General features: G+C 34.7%; 1 protein-coding gene and 1 long non-coding RNA gene across 3 annotated transcripts in view; both read left to right on the forward strand.

Annotated features, from left to right (window-relative positions):
- The window catches only part of LOC110442971 (ras GTPase-activating protein 3-like), a 23,177-nt gene extending 21,096 nt beyond the window's left edge, over nucleotides 1–2,081 (forward strand). Inside the window, exon 23 of the mRNA XM_021486878.1 lies at nucleotides 1,299–2,081. Within this exon, the coding sequence (XP_021342553.1) occupies nucleotides 1,299–1,356 (58 nt within the window). The 3' untranslated portion in view covers nucleotides 1,357–2,081. The remainder of the gene's footprint in view (nucleotides 1–1,298) is intronic.
- An 820-nt stretch (nucleotides 2,082–2,901) lies between these two features.
- LOC110442980 lies at nucleotides 2,902–7,301 on the forward strand. 2 transcript variants are annotated; one of them, XR_002462066.1, is made up of 3 exons: nucleotides 2,902–4,795; nucleotides 5,035–5,268; nucleotides 5,462–7,301. It is a non-coding gene; the product is annotated as an uncharacterized LOC110442980 (long non-coding RNA). The 2 variants fall into 2 exon arrangements; XR_002462068.1 differs by lacking the exon at nucleotides 2,902–4,795 and adding an exon at nucleotides 4,873–4,914 and having other exon boundaries at nucleotides 5,179–5,268.
- The last annotated feature ends 6,984 nt before the right edge of the window (nucleotides 7,302–14,285 follow it).

The raw sequence follows: 14,285 nt of genomic DNA on the forward strand, positions 1-14,285 counted from the left end.
TGAGAGTAATTTTGTTCCATAAAAGAACAGTAAATTGACAAATAAATATAGTAATTTAATTTATTTCCGTCGTTTTTGGTATATTAAATAAAATAAGTGTCATTGTATAAATTCTATCCCTCTGCAAAAAGTTCCGATTTTTTTCAAGGTAGACAACTCTCATCAGGATCAAAATAATTGTAAAATGTAAAATAAATTAATTATAAAGACTTTGTGTGTATTTGGTTCAATTTTTCACTCTTTTTGTATGTAACTATGTGTCCTGTTTGATTTTGGCTTGTATTTAGTAACTTTTATCCATATAGTTTCAATAAAAAACGCTTTTTGTAACATGTTGTAGATATTTTATGATAAATAAAATATTTGTAGGGTTGATTAGCAATGTTTCTTTTCATTATTTTATTGTTGTAATAGTTTTGAACAATGCCACACGCTCAAAAAATGTGAAAGTGTTGAATTTGACAAAAATTCAATTTTTCAGTATTTTTTACAAATAAATCCCCAGTTTATCGGAATGCTTAGATTTTCATAAAATCATCTCTACATAGTGACTTAACCATGATGTGAAACTTTCATTGAATTCTGATGGCTAATTGCGAAAGGGTGGAGCCTCCTTAAGTAAGATATAAGCCTCAAACTGTCTATTATCTAAAATATTGGACAGTCTGAGGCATGTAATTTTGTTTGATGGCATTATGTAAGAGATAGTAATGATCGAAAGTGTCTATGACAACATCGAAAGTGTCTATGACAACATCGAAAGTGTCTATGATTACATCGAAAGTGTCTATGACAACAGAGAAAGTGTCTATGACAACAGAGATAGTGTCTATGACAACAGAGAAAGTGTCTATGACAACAGAGAAAGTGTCTATGACAACATCGAATGTGTCTATGATAGCATCGAAAGTGTCTATGACAACATCGAAAGTGTCTATGACAACAGAGATAGTGTCTATGACAACAGGGAAGTTCTTGACGACATGCAAATACTGTATGTAATAGTTGGGATTACACTTGTATGCATTTCTGAATTCTTTCTCTTGAAAATGTTTTAGACTTAAGTAATGAAAAGTTATATTTTACATTGATAGGAATATCAAAAACATTCATGATTTAACTAAAAGTAAATAACTTAATAAACTACAGTAACTGTTGTAAGTATTCACAAATCACAGTTAATGTTGGTCCTCTGTGTATGTATATGCTGCACCACTATATATCAGCCTTTGGTTACCTGTTTGCTCTATGGTAAACCTATTTGTTGATTGTAAAATTTAATCTGTACATTTTTCCAGTGATGCCCCGATTGGAGATGAGAGCTACACACAGTTTCCCGGAAATACTCGTTTGTGATGACATGTAACCTTTCCCATTTGTGACAAATTGTCTCCCCAAGTGCCTCATTGTTTGTATTGTGCCATGCTTTATCATCATCATCCCACCTTTCGGAATAAAATACAACAATGTCATCCCACCTGTTGGAGTAACTACAACATCGCCATCCCACGTATTGGAGTAAATACAACATCGCCATCCCACGTATTGGAGTAAATACAACATCGCCATCCCACGTATTGGAGTAAATACAACATCGCCATCCCACGTATTGGAGTAAATACAACATCGCCATCCCACGTATTGGAGTAAATACAACATCGCCATCCCACGTATTGGAGTAAATACAACATCGCCATCCCACGTATTGGAGTAAATACAACATCGCCATCCCACGTATTGGAGTAAATACAACATCGCCATCCCACGTATTGGAGTAAATACAACATCGCCATCCCACGTATTGGAGTAAATACAACATCGCCATCCCACGTATTGGAGTAAATACAACATCGCCATCCCACATATTGGAGTAAATACAACATCGCCATCCCACGTATTGGAGTAAATACAACATCGCCATCCCACGTATTGGAGTAAATACAACATCGTCATCCCACATATTGGAGTAAATACAACATTGCCATCCCACGTATTGGAGTAAATATGGCATGGTCATCCCACATATTGGAGTAAATACAACATTGTCATCCCACGCATTGGAGTAAATACAACATCGTCATCCCACGTATTGGGGTAAATACAACATTGTCATCCCACGTATTGGAGAAAATACAACATTGTCATCCCACGTATTGGAGCAAATACGACATTGTCATCCCATGTTTTGGAGTAAATACAACATTGTCATCCCATGTATTGGAGTAAATACAACATTGCCATCCCATGTATTGGAGTAAATATGGCATGGACATCCCACGTATTGGAGTAAATACAACATCGTCTTCCCACATATTGGAGTAAATACAACATTGTCATCCCATGTATTGGGGGAAATATGGCATTGTCATCCCACATATTGGAGTAAATATGGCAGCGTCGTCCCACAAATTGGAGTAAATACAACATCGTCATCCCACCTGTTGGAATAAATACAACATCGCCATCCCACGTATTGGAGTAAATTCGACATCGTCATCTAACGTATTGGAGTAAATACAACATTGTCTTCCCACGTATTGGAGTAAATACAACATAGCCATCCCACGTATTGGAGTAAATACAACATTGACATCCCACATATTGGAGTAAATACAACATTGTCATCCCACAGATTGGAGTAAATACAACATCGCCATCCCATGTATTGGAGTAAATATGGCATTGCCATCCCCCGTATTGGAGTAAATATGGCATGGTCATCCCACATATTGGAGTAAATACAACATTGCCATCCCACGTATTGGAGTAAATATGGCATGGTCATCGCACGTATTGGAGTAAATACAACATCGTCCTCCCACGTATTGGAGTAAATACAACATCTCCATCCCACGTATTGGAGTAAATACAACATCGTCATCCCACGTATTGGGGTAAATACAACATTGTCATCCCACGTATTGGAGCAAATACGACATTGTCATCCCATGTTTTGGAGTAAATACAACATTGTCATCCCACATAGTGGAGTAAATACAACATCGCCATCCCACATAGTGGAGTAAATACAACATCGCCATCCCACATATTGGAGTAAATATGGCAGCGTCGTCCCACAAATTGGAGTAAATACAACATTGTCATCCCACGCATTGGAGTAAATACAACATCGTCATCCCACGTATTGGGGTAAATACAACATTGTCATCCCACGTATTGGAGTAAATACAACATCGTCATCCCACATATTGGAGTAAATACAACATCGCCATCCCACCTGTTGGAATAAATACAACATCGCCATCCCACGTATTGGATGGGACATTGTCATCCCACGTATTGGAGTAAATAGGACAACGTAATCCCATGTATTGGAGTAAAAACAGCATTGTCATCCCATGTATTGGAGTAAATACGACATCGTCATCCCACGTATTGGAGTAAATACAACATTGTCATCCCACGTATTGGAGTAAATACGACATTGTCATCCCACGTATTGGAGTAAATACAACATTGTCATCCCACGTATTGGAGTAAATACAACATCGTCATCCCACGTATTGGAGTAAATACAACATTGTCATCCCACATATTGGAGTAAATACAACATCGCCATCCCACGTATTGGAGTAAATACGACATCGTCATCCAACGTATTGGAGTAAATACAACATTGTCATCCCACGTATTCAAGTAAATAAGACATCGTCATCCAACGTATTGGAGTAAAAACAGCATTGTCATCCCACGTATTGGAGTAAATACGACATCGTCCTCCCACCTGTTGGAGTAAATACAATGTTTTCATTCCACCTGTTATGTGTGTAATAATATACATGTAAACTGTAGGCATTTTAGTGGTAGTTTTCTCAATTTGCCAATATTACTTGTGTAAGTAGGACTTCAGTTTTCTTGTGTTGGTCTTTGTTACACCTGGAAATCTAGAATCTGGTCACCACTGATCTGGTTGTTCCACCACACAATGTTTTACAGGACACAGTGATTTTCTAAACACAGTGGCTCAGCCATTTCCCCTTTAATTAACCTGAGTATCATGGCTTACAAACCACTTCTGCTGGAAACAAAGGTGGCTGGATTATTGATGCTCCACTGTTTATCTTTTAGGTCATTTTAATTCTCATCCATTTTTAAATTGATTTCTAGAAGTGTTAGGTAACTGGTTTTACTGTTTTTCTTTTTAATTTTTTCATTAAAAAAATTGTTATGTTCTATAAAAAAAAAACAAAAAAACCCCCAATAAAATGTACTTCTACTATCAAGACTGTCAATGTAAAAAACGTAACCAGACACATAGAAACAAAGGAAAGTGAAGTCTGAAATTGTGTTTTTCAAAATATTGGAAATTGATTGAGAAATTTATTCATTTGAACATTTTAGATAGTCATTTTTATTATGTACTTTGTTAGTTTTGTTTCTCTGGTATCTTTTTATTCTTCAGATTTTATTTCTAGTCTTCTTGAGGTATTGATTACTTCACCATCTCTTACATATACACATACTTAAGCTGGGATACACAGATTATTTCCCTCTTGCTTACACTTTCTTTTAGAAGGTGTCTCCCTCTAGCTAGCCTGTTAAGACGATATAGGGGACCCATACACAATGTAGTAATCTGTCCTGTTATTCTGTAATATTCATTGAAATGGCACTTTAAAAAATGTCCCCAGATAGGAAATATAGAATTTGCACAGAACAATATAAATGTCACAAAGTGCAAAGGTCACACAGAATATAAATGTCACACAGAATATCAATGTCACACATAATATAGAGAATACACAGAACATTGAGAATATACCAAAATACATAGGTCACACAGAAGATATAACAAAATATATAGATCACACAGAAGATATAACAAAATACATAGGTCACACAGAAGATATAACAAAAAAATAGGTCACACAGAAGATATAACAAAATACATAGGTCACACAGAAGATATAACAAAATACATAGGTCACTCAGAAGATATAACAAAATATATAGATCACACAGAAGATATAACAAAAAACATAGGTCACACAGAAGATATAACAAAATATATAGGTCACACAGAAGATATAACAAAATACGTAGGTCACACAGAAGATATAACAAAATATATAGATCCCACAGAAGGTATAACAAAATACATAGGTCACACAGAATGTAGACATTACACAGAGAGCATGGAGGTCACAAAATACATAGGTCACACAGATGATATAACAAAATACATAGGTCACACAGAAGATATAACAAAATACGTAGGTCACACAGAAGATATAACAAAATACATAGGTCACACAGAATGTGAGATTACACAGAGCATGGAGGCCACAAAATACATAGATCACACAGAAGATAAACAAAATACATAGGTCACACAGAATGTGAGACTACACAGAGAGCATGGAGTTCACAAAATACATAGATCACACAGAAGATATAACAAAATACATTGGTCACACAGAAGATATAACAAAATACATAGGTCACACAGAAGATATAACAAAATACATAGGTCACACAGAATGTAGAGATTACACAGAGAGCATGGAGGTCACAAAATACATAGGTCACACAGAAGAAATAGCAAAATACATAGGTCACACAGAAGATATAACAAATTCATAGGTCACACTGACACATAATGTAGAGATTACACAGAGAGCATGGAGGTCACAAAGTACAAAGGTCACTCAGAATATAAAGGTCACATAATATAGAAATCACACAGAACATAAAGGTCACACATAATACATAGGTCACACAATATATAGATCATACAGAATACAAAGGTAACACAAAATAAAAAGATCACACAGCATATAGAGGTCACATGAACATAAAAGTCATACAGAATACAGAGGTCACACAGAATATAAAGATCACACAGAATACAAAGGTAACACATCATATACAGATCATACAGCATATAGAGGTCACATAGAACATAAAAGTCATACAGAATATAGAGGTCACACAGAATATAGCAGTGACAGCGAATATAGAGCACACAGAACATAGAGGTCTCCCATAATACAGAGGTCACATAGAACATAGAGGTCATGCATAATACAGAGGTCACATAGAACATAGAGGTCATGCATAATACAGAGGTCACATATAACATAAATGTCATGCATAACATAGAGGTCACATAGAACATAGAGGTCACACAGAACATAAAGGTCACCTAGAACATAAAGGTCACATAGAACATAGAGGTTACACAGAACATAGAGGTTACACAGAATATAGAGGTTAAACAGAACATAGAGGTCATGCATAATACAAAGGTCACATAGAACATAGAGGTTAAATAGAACAAAGAGGTCACATAGAACATAAAGGTCACATAGAACATAGAGGTTACACAGAACATAGACGTTACACAGAATAAAGAGGTCACACAGAACATAGACGTTACACAGAACATAGAGGTTACACAGAGCGTAGAGTTTACACAGAACATAGAGGTTACACATAACATAGACGTTACAAAGAATAAAGAGGTCACACAGAGCGTAGAGGTTACACAGAACATAGAGGTTACACAGAACATAGAGGTTAAACCAAACATAGAGGTCACACAGAATAAAGAGGTTGCACAGAACATAGAGGTCACAGATTATAGAGGTCACAAAGAAAATAGAGGTCACACAGAATATAGAGGTCAAACAATACAGCAGTGACACAAAAAAAGAGCACATGGAACATAGAGATCACACAATACAGAGGTCACACAGAACATAGAGGTCACAGATTATAGGTCTCACAAAATGTAGGGGTCACTCAGAATACTGAGGCCACACAGAACAAAAAGGTCACACAGTACAGAGGTCACAAATGATATGACAAATATATTAATGAAGCTAACGGTCTCTATCTTTGTGCCAGATCTATTTAGTTACAATCAATTCTATATCCTAACTTTGGTATTTAGTAGTCATTATACATTTATTGTAGTTATACTTTTTATTTGAAATGTTATACCAGTTGTCATAAAAAGAATTACAATTTGTTTTTAATTCTTGATGCATAATTTAACCAAGAATAAGTTCCTGTGCCAATGTTAGCTAATTATATTTTACCACTGGTAGGCCTAGGTCTGTACTCTGGTACGTACTAGATACCGGTAGCTACCCACATTTCACAAGACTGAGGTTTTGTTTTCTGTGTTAGGTGACTGTCTGAATATATTTGAACAAATCTGTATAGATATTGACAAAGAAGTGTTATATTAATAATGTTGTTCAATTTTATTAGCTCACCTGGCACGAAGTGCCAAGTAAGCTTATGCTGACCCGCGGCGTCCGTCGTCTGTTCGTCGTCCGTCCGTCAACTTTTCCTTTAAACAACTTCTTCTGAAGAATGGTCAGGCCTAGAGTCATGATATTTGGCTGAAAGCTTCATTGGTAGGAGGCCTACAAAGTTGAGAACGAAAATGACCTTGACCTGTTTTCAAGGTCACAGGGGTCAAATATGTCAAAAACTTCAAATGACTTCTTCTAAAGAACTAAAAAGTATAGAATATTCATATTTGGCTGATGGCTTCCTGGGATAGAGCCCAACAAAGTTTGAGAATGAAAATGACCTTGACCTACTTTCAAGGTCACAGGGGTCAAAAGTGTCAAACACTTCAAACGACTTCTCCTGAAAAACTGAAAGGTATAGAATCTTTATATTTGGCTGGTGGCTTCCTGGGATAGAGACCANAAAAGGAATGGATTCATAAGATTTGGCTGGTAGCTTTTGGAATAGAGCTTACCAATTTGAGAAGGAAAATGACATTGACCTACTTACAAGGTCACAGGGAAAAATATGTCAAGCAACTTCTGAAGAATCAAAAAGCATAGAATCTTGTAATAATATTTTGCTGGTAGTTTCAACAGATGGAGCCAACAAAGTTTGTGAGGGAAATATTTTTAGTGCAATATAATATTTAATGAGAATATTTTGCTATGACTGCTTAAATATTCAGGTGAGCGATACAGGCCCTCTTGGGCCTCTTGTTTTTGATGTTTTATGGAGAAGATTATAAAGAAGTGTGCACAAACATTACACATCAAGTTATTTATGCCAGTAAATCATTTAAAAACATTCTAATGTTCAATTCCCCACAAAAGTATACTTATGTACATGTATGTTATTGTTATATGTGAAATACACAGAGAACCTCTAGTCACTATGTATGATGAATGTGTTCCGTTTTCTTGGAGACTGGAGCCCAGTCTGTGCTATTGTTATTATTATGGGTTTTGACACAAAGTTTAAATTGTTAAGAAATTCCAGTAAATAGCGGACCCGGAGTCTGTATCAGCTTACAATTTGTCATTCCTTGTTGTTAGGTTTAGGGAACAATATGTGTGCTATATTACCACCTGGACCATATTTTTACATCTTCAAAAATGTCTTGAATTTTGAAGAAAATCCACTTTACAGTATATTTTGTGAAAGTTTCCTCAATATTGTTCAAACAGTTTGTAAGTTTTAGTGTTGATAAGATACTTTCAAACCTTTAAGATTTTTCATGAAATGTAAAAAAAATAATCAATGTTTACCTTGATTTTATGAAATACAAAAAAAAAATGTAATAGTTTAAGCTATATTTTTTTTTTATAGTTTAAGCTCCATAATTTTTTTAAACCAAGGTTAGAGAAATTCTGCAAATTTCATAAGTCAGATAAAATGAAGGTCAGAGAGGAGTTTAATACGGGAAGCTATTTCTGTTCGTGGACCAAATTACAGGTATCAGACATGATTGAAATCACATTCCAGTAACGTTGGCATATAAAATGTGTTGGATACCGTTTGATAAAAGAGTACTAGAAAATGTATGTAGATTTTGTGTTCAGAATTGTATTAAGCTATGTAAGAGGTAGTTTTGGTTTGTAGAACGATTCACATGAACAATGTCATGTCTTATATTGGATCCTTTTAACTCAAAATGAGGCCAAACCAGACAGCGAGAGCTTACATAGTGCTGTATATATATATAATTTTAAGTACAGAAATGATATGGTATCGTAAGAACAATACATTTCAAGAGATTTCCCCTACTGTGGATGTATTGGGTTGACTTCCAAGACATTTCAAGCTAAAAGGATCCTAATGATTTATTTCTAACTCAAATCTTTCTGAAGTTCTACTGATCATGAGCCAAGTTCACACAGGTGATGAGTGATAAGACTCAGAGACTTTTTGTTTTTATTCCTTTATATTGTTCCAAAAACTGTGGTCAACCTTCTAGACTTTTACAGGATAAAAGGTGTCTTTCATGTGCCTTATTCTATTTCATACAAAAATCAATGGAGACTATTAATTGGTTGGTTTTGTCTTGGTCTACAATGTTGCCTTTTGAATTATTCACCGAAAATAATTGATATTGTGTTGAGAATTTTACAAGCTGTTATTGTGGAAATGCTGTATACAATATTTGTAGCTTGAATACGAAAAACAATTTTCACTATGAATTTCATGTTTTTTTTCTTCGATATTTACATTTGTACTTTTTTTCTCAGGATAAAATCATGATCAAAATACATTCTTGCTTATACATTTACCATTACAACCACCCCCCCCCCCCCCCCCCATCATGCTTCTGACAGGAAGTGAATGTTTTCATTACTAGTTCAATGTGATGCCTTGGTTCCTATGCCAACTGCCATGTCCATACATTATGGGAGGATCTTCATAAAACTGCCGTAGTCCTTAAGATTGTATAGGATTGAGGTATAGCTGCATCAGGTCTGATAGTCCAGATTATAACTACTTGGTAGAAGTGGTCTAGATAACCTTTTTATAGTTCTTGCTAATCAGAAGGACAATTTTGGTTAGACTCCAATGTTATAAGGTTTTCTTTTTAAGTCCATCAAATAGCATATTTTTGCTCTAGAAAGTAGTGAAATTATTTCGTAACCAATTTCAAATACAGTGTACTAATGAGGATGTGTAAGTTCTATGGTATACAAATTTGTACTTTCTGTACAAAAAGTTTTAAAAGCAAAACAGTTATAAAGTTATACACTATTATGTAGTCATATTAGCATAAGAGTAAAAAGTAGTGGAACTACATTAGTTTTTACCCAATTTCAGCATAATTATTTCTATGTCAAATAATTCTTCAAACTGTAAATGAACATGCTGCACTATTTTGATGGTATGGTTTCATATTTTAAGTTATGTAACTATTGAAGTGCCATGCTCCTAGAACTTAAAAAAGGTTAAATACATAAAAGTTAAGTTTAATAGTATTATATAGAGAAATGTGTATTATTCACTAATAGAAAATATATATGTGTATAGTATTTAACATGTAGTTGTCCACTGATAGAGGATAACAGTTAAAAAATCCCAGTAACTGCAATGTAATCACTGCTATCCCAACAGGAAAGATACCTTTAAAAGAAATCAATGTAAAATTTTAACAAATTTGTTATTTAAGATGTAGCCACCAAGTGTTTACTGAGAGATTTTTTGAAGACAAACACATAAACAGTTAAGCCTTATATGTTTAAAATAAATAATTTAAAAAGAAATGTATTCTTTAACCTTATTCACTATATAAAAGATACCTTTGTCTTAGGAAATTATCTAGACCTGGTTCCCTCAAGCCCAATGTATAATATGCATGTCAAAATCTAGTCCTATCCCTGGAAGAATGAATGGAAAGAAAATGTATCAAAAGAATTGTTAGTGTATTCAACATGACTGGCAGCTTTCTTAGAAGGGACATCCTTATTTTTATCACAAGTTCTCTTTGTTTCTTTTACGAGTTGTGTAAATATCTTGGTGTAGATCTTGGCGTATGTTTCATGTTAAGGACTATTTGTTTAGAGAATAATTATTGTAATAATGTTTAGAGATTATTGTAAATGTTCGAGATTATCAAGATATGAATTCTTTTCTTTTTGCAGCAATTTGATTAATTTGTTATTGGAAATAAATATTATCTGATGTTATGAAAACAACACCAGGTCTCGTTTTATATGTTGACAGATAAAGGTTTGCTTTTGTCACAGAAAGCATCAGTGAAATTGTCAGTGTTCTAAGTGGGTCAAGGTCAAACCTACAGCCCACTATCAGCCTTATCTTCATGTTCATTTGTTGAACCAGTTACAGATGTCCATGGAAGCAGTCAAAGTTTTGTTAACATGAATGATATTTACCCACGTGCCAAATTAAGCAAGTTATTTTGTTTTTACCAAAATGTGCAAATTGATCGAATCAGAGTAAAGTGTTCTAATTAATTATGCAATGATTTTGCTCAACTTAGAACTGAACCTGACAGTCTGTGTATATTGCACTTGTTTTTCAAGTTTTATCAAAAAGAAATGTTTTAAGCAAATCATTTTGTGGAAACCAAAGTGTGGTTGGACAGATGGATGTTCCCTTTATTGTAATACATATATGCATCCAGTCAAAATTTTTGACTCGCAAAATGCAATCCTATCAAAGATTCTTGAGAAGCAGTCGAAAAGATTAATTGATGGCAGATGATATTGGACAGCAACGGGTTCGAAGTCAGATAACCTAAACAAGAGGCCCAAGGGCCTTAGCGGTCACCCGAGTTATATCATAGGTACTGGTAGCTTTATTTTATTGTTTAGATGTGATGTGGAAAACAGCATGTAAACTAAGTGAAATACAATGCTAATGTCACGTCATCAAAGGATAAGAATTTTAAAATATTGGTAAATGTTTCCTTTAGGGCCCTGCCCTAGCCTCTGGGGATGGGGCAGGAATACCAATTTTACCAAGCAATACCCTCATTCACCAAAGATGATTCTGACTAAGTTTAAGTAATTTTCTGCTGAAAATGGATAAAATATATACCCAAAAGTGTTATTTCCGGCTCGGGTGTCCTGAAATTGAAAATTTCAATAAAGCTCCTGATGATCTTTCTATCCATGCACTGAAATTGACTGTAGTACCTCTGAGTCTGGAGAGGAAGGTTTTTAAAATATTGGTTAATTTCCCTTTTTGGCCCCACCCTGGCCCCAGGAATCCCAATTTTGTAGCCTCATCTACCAAGGATGATTCTGACCAAGTTTGAAAGAAATCCATCCACTGGTTCTTGAGAAGAAGTTGAAAATGAAAAAAAAGTTTACGCACGACGACGGACAGGAAGTGATTAGAATAGATCACTTGAGCAAAAGCTCAGGTGACCTAAAAAACAAGCAAAGACAATAGTTTTGTAATTTAAAAATATTTAATGACATTTAAATAAAACTTTTCATGTAATTAAATGACCTGACTTTCTTTGCCTACACAATAACGGTGTAGAAACAATATCAACATGGAATACGTAAGTTTGACGTAACTTAATTCCCTGTATCTCTAATTCATTCATCTTTAACAAAATCAGTCTTGTATTGGAAAACTGCATAACAACCAGGACATCTTCTGTTAACAATGAACAAACTAGAGGAGGCGTAAAGCCATGTTCACAAAAGACACGTAGTTCTCATTGACATTGCTATTTGGAAACAAAAATAGGAAAGTCCACCATTTTTGATCCAATAGAGACATGTAACAGATGACTGATATCCAATGTTGAAGCAGATGAACACATTGAGGAGTCTGTTCCAAACCTTCCATAACCCAAGACAAAACACATATACAAATTTCTTTTTGCTGTTGTTGTGACTACACAATGATAGATGACGATGAAGTTAGCGATGCATTCAAGTTATGTCCGTGGTCCTTTATTTCTGATCCCTTTGGCATAAAATGTCGGTTGTCTGTCGGAGGAGGGGTTCTACGTCATCCTGATACTCTGGATGATCTGGAACACCGCTGAAACAAACAGGTAAGTGTGTTTATCAGTGTGATCTGTTATTTCTAACTAATAAAGAATCAAGATTTCTGATGGTTTTTTTTATATCTCATTTCGATGAAGGAACTTCACTTTTACAGATATATACAAAGGTTTAGCACAATTGAAGTTCCTTACAGCTACAGTGCGATTTGTTTACAAGGAACAAATTTGAAATGATGTTTTTCCTGGTAAAGGAATCATGTTGTGAACATAACAAATTCAGTCTACAGCAATCTTATTGATATTGATTACGTAACTTTGGGGTAGGTTTTAACGGATTGGAATAAATTCTTAAACAAGTACTTCCCTGTTAAGCAATACTCCTATATGTATTTATAAGATTAAGCCAAGACTTTATCTTAACTTCTTTTGGATGAATTACTTGCACATATTTGACCAAATACAGAGTTTTGAGGTGACTTATAAAATTTGGGCAATAGGAACTTACCTGATCCACAAACAACAAAGACAAATAATGCTAACAGCCAGGGCCCCACAGGATACTTCTCCTCCGATGGTTTCTGAAAATACACAAAATTATCATTTCATTAATGTTTGTTATGAAATTTCTATTATATACTTTCATTGAATTAAAGAAAAGGCATACCCCTGGTACTTTAAAAGATTTACTTCCTCTACAACATGTCACGAGGCATTAATCACCCAAGGACCACAGGGCTTTGACAGCCTGAAGGCATCCTTGACCAAATGACCAGGATGTAAGGATTGACGAGAATGATTCCATTGTTGTGAACATTACTATATTGCTGGGAGTTATGGTTATTAAACACACTTCCTGGTTGTCCCAAAAACGTTTTGCTATTTTAAATTTCCTTGGGTCAGTACAGTACTAAAATATGTTGCAATTAAGAGTATCAAAAACAAAGAACTCAAGACGCTTAACTTTTGATGCAACCCACTAGTGGGTAAACAAAAATGTGTACTAGCTCCTAGCAGTTATATCCAATGTGTCATATAGCAGCCAGGTGTAGGAAATACTGAAAAGGTTTAGATGTCAACATCACAGCCACAGAAGCAAACTTGAACATAACAGTAAAATGTGTACAGTTTCCGCTGTAAATTAAAACTGAATGATCAGAGGGAATGATAAAGACAAAAACTTATAGTAAATTAAGCATATCAAATTTAAATTTCGCTTTAGTGTTTAGCTATTTACAGGTTGGGCACAACGGCGCATATGGGTAATAATCCTGCATTTCGGTAACAGCAACCCATACAAGGGGTAGGAATATATATATATATAAAGGTAGGCAATACATTATTTTTTTATGATTACATATAATGCTTTCTGCTTAGTAGTTAAGGTTTGATAAATTGACACATTCAACCCCCCCAAAACAATTTATTAAAGGCCTATTTACGTATCATTCATTGGTCATTATCTGAACATAACTAGTCAAGAGGCATGATTTTTGAGCTAAGAACTTGTTGTCTGTATTAATTAGATTCCTTGCATTTGATAAACTATGGA

This window comes from Mizuhopecten yessoensis, unplaced genomic scaffold (assembly GCF_002113885.1).
Source record: "Mizuhopecten yessoensis strain PY_sf001 unplaced genomic scaffold, ASM211388v2 scaffold1945, whole genome shotgun sequence".
Classification (NCBI taxonomy): Eukaryota; Metazoa; Mollusca; class Bivalvia; order Pectinida; family Pectinidae; genus Mizuhopecten; species Mizuhopecten yessoensis.